The sequence below is a fragment of the Tupaia chinensis genome, unplaced genomic scaffold (assembly GCF_000334495.1).
Source record: "Tupaia chinensis unplaced genomic scaffold, TupChi_1.0 Scaffold000129_1, whole genome shotgun sequence".
NCBI classification, from domain to species: Eukaryota; Metazoa; Chordata; class Mammalia; order Scandentia; family Tupaiidae; genus Tupaia; species Tupaia belangeri.
This window is the reverse complement of record NW_006159598.1, coordinates 629281-629638: the sequence shown is the minus strand read 5'-3', so window position 1 is coordinate 629638 and position 358 is coordinate 629281. Positions and strand designations below refer to the sequence as shown.

Sequence of the window (358 nt, the reverse complement as noted above, 5' to 3'; positions counted from 1 at the left end):
GGGGGCTTGAAGACAGGGCCAGGATCTGGGTGAGAGGCCGGAGGTGGGTTTGAGCTCAGGAGAGAACCTCAGGGTGGGTCTGGCATTAGGGGCCTGGAAGGAGCGGCTGGGGTAGGTCCGCGAACTGGGGAGAGGCTGTGTCTGTGAGGACGGGACTGGGGTCCAGCCAGACCTCCTTGCGGACGCCCCTCTCCCTCAGCCTGTGCAGAGGAGCAGGACAAGCTGGTGCACGGCGGGCCCTGTGAGCGGACCTCGCACCCCTACCAGGCCGCCCTCTACACCTCGGGCCACTTGCTCTGCGGTGGGGTCCTCATCCACCCGCTGTGGGTGCTCACCGCGGCCATCTGCAGGAAACCGT

The 358-nt window shown here is 67.0% G+C and overlaps 1 protein-coding gene across 1 annotated transcript in view; it reads left to right on the top strand.

Moving 5' to 3' along the window:
* Positions 1-358, top strand: part of KLK6 (kallikrein related peptidase 6) — a 30232-nt gene that overhangs the window by 19056 nt on the left and 10818 nt on the right. The window contains exon 4 of the mRNA XM_006144668.2: positions 200-356. Within this exon, the coding sequence (XP_006144730.1) occupies positions 200-356 (157 nt within the window). The remainder of the gene's footprint in view (positions 1-199; positions 357-358) is intronic.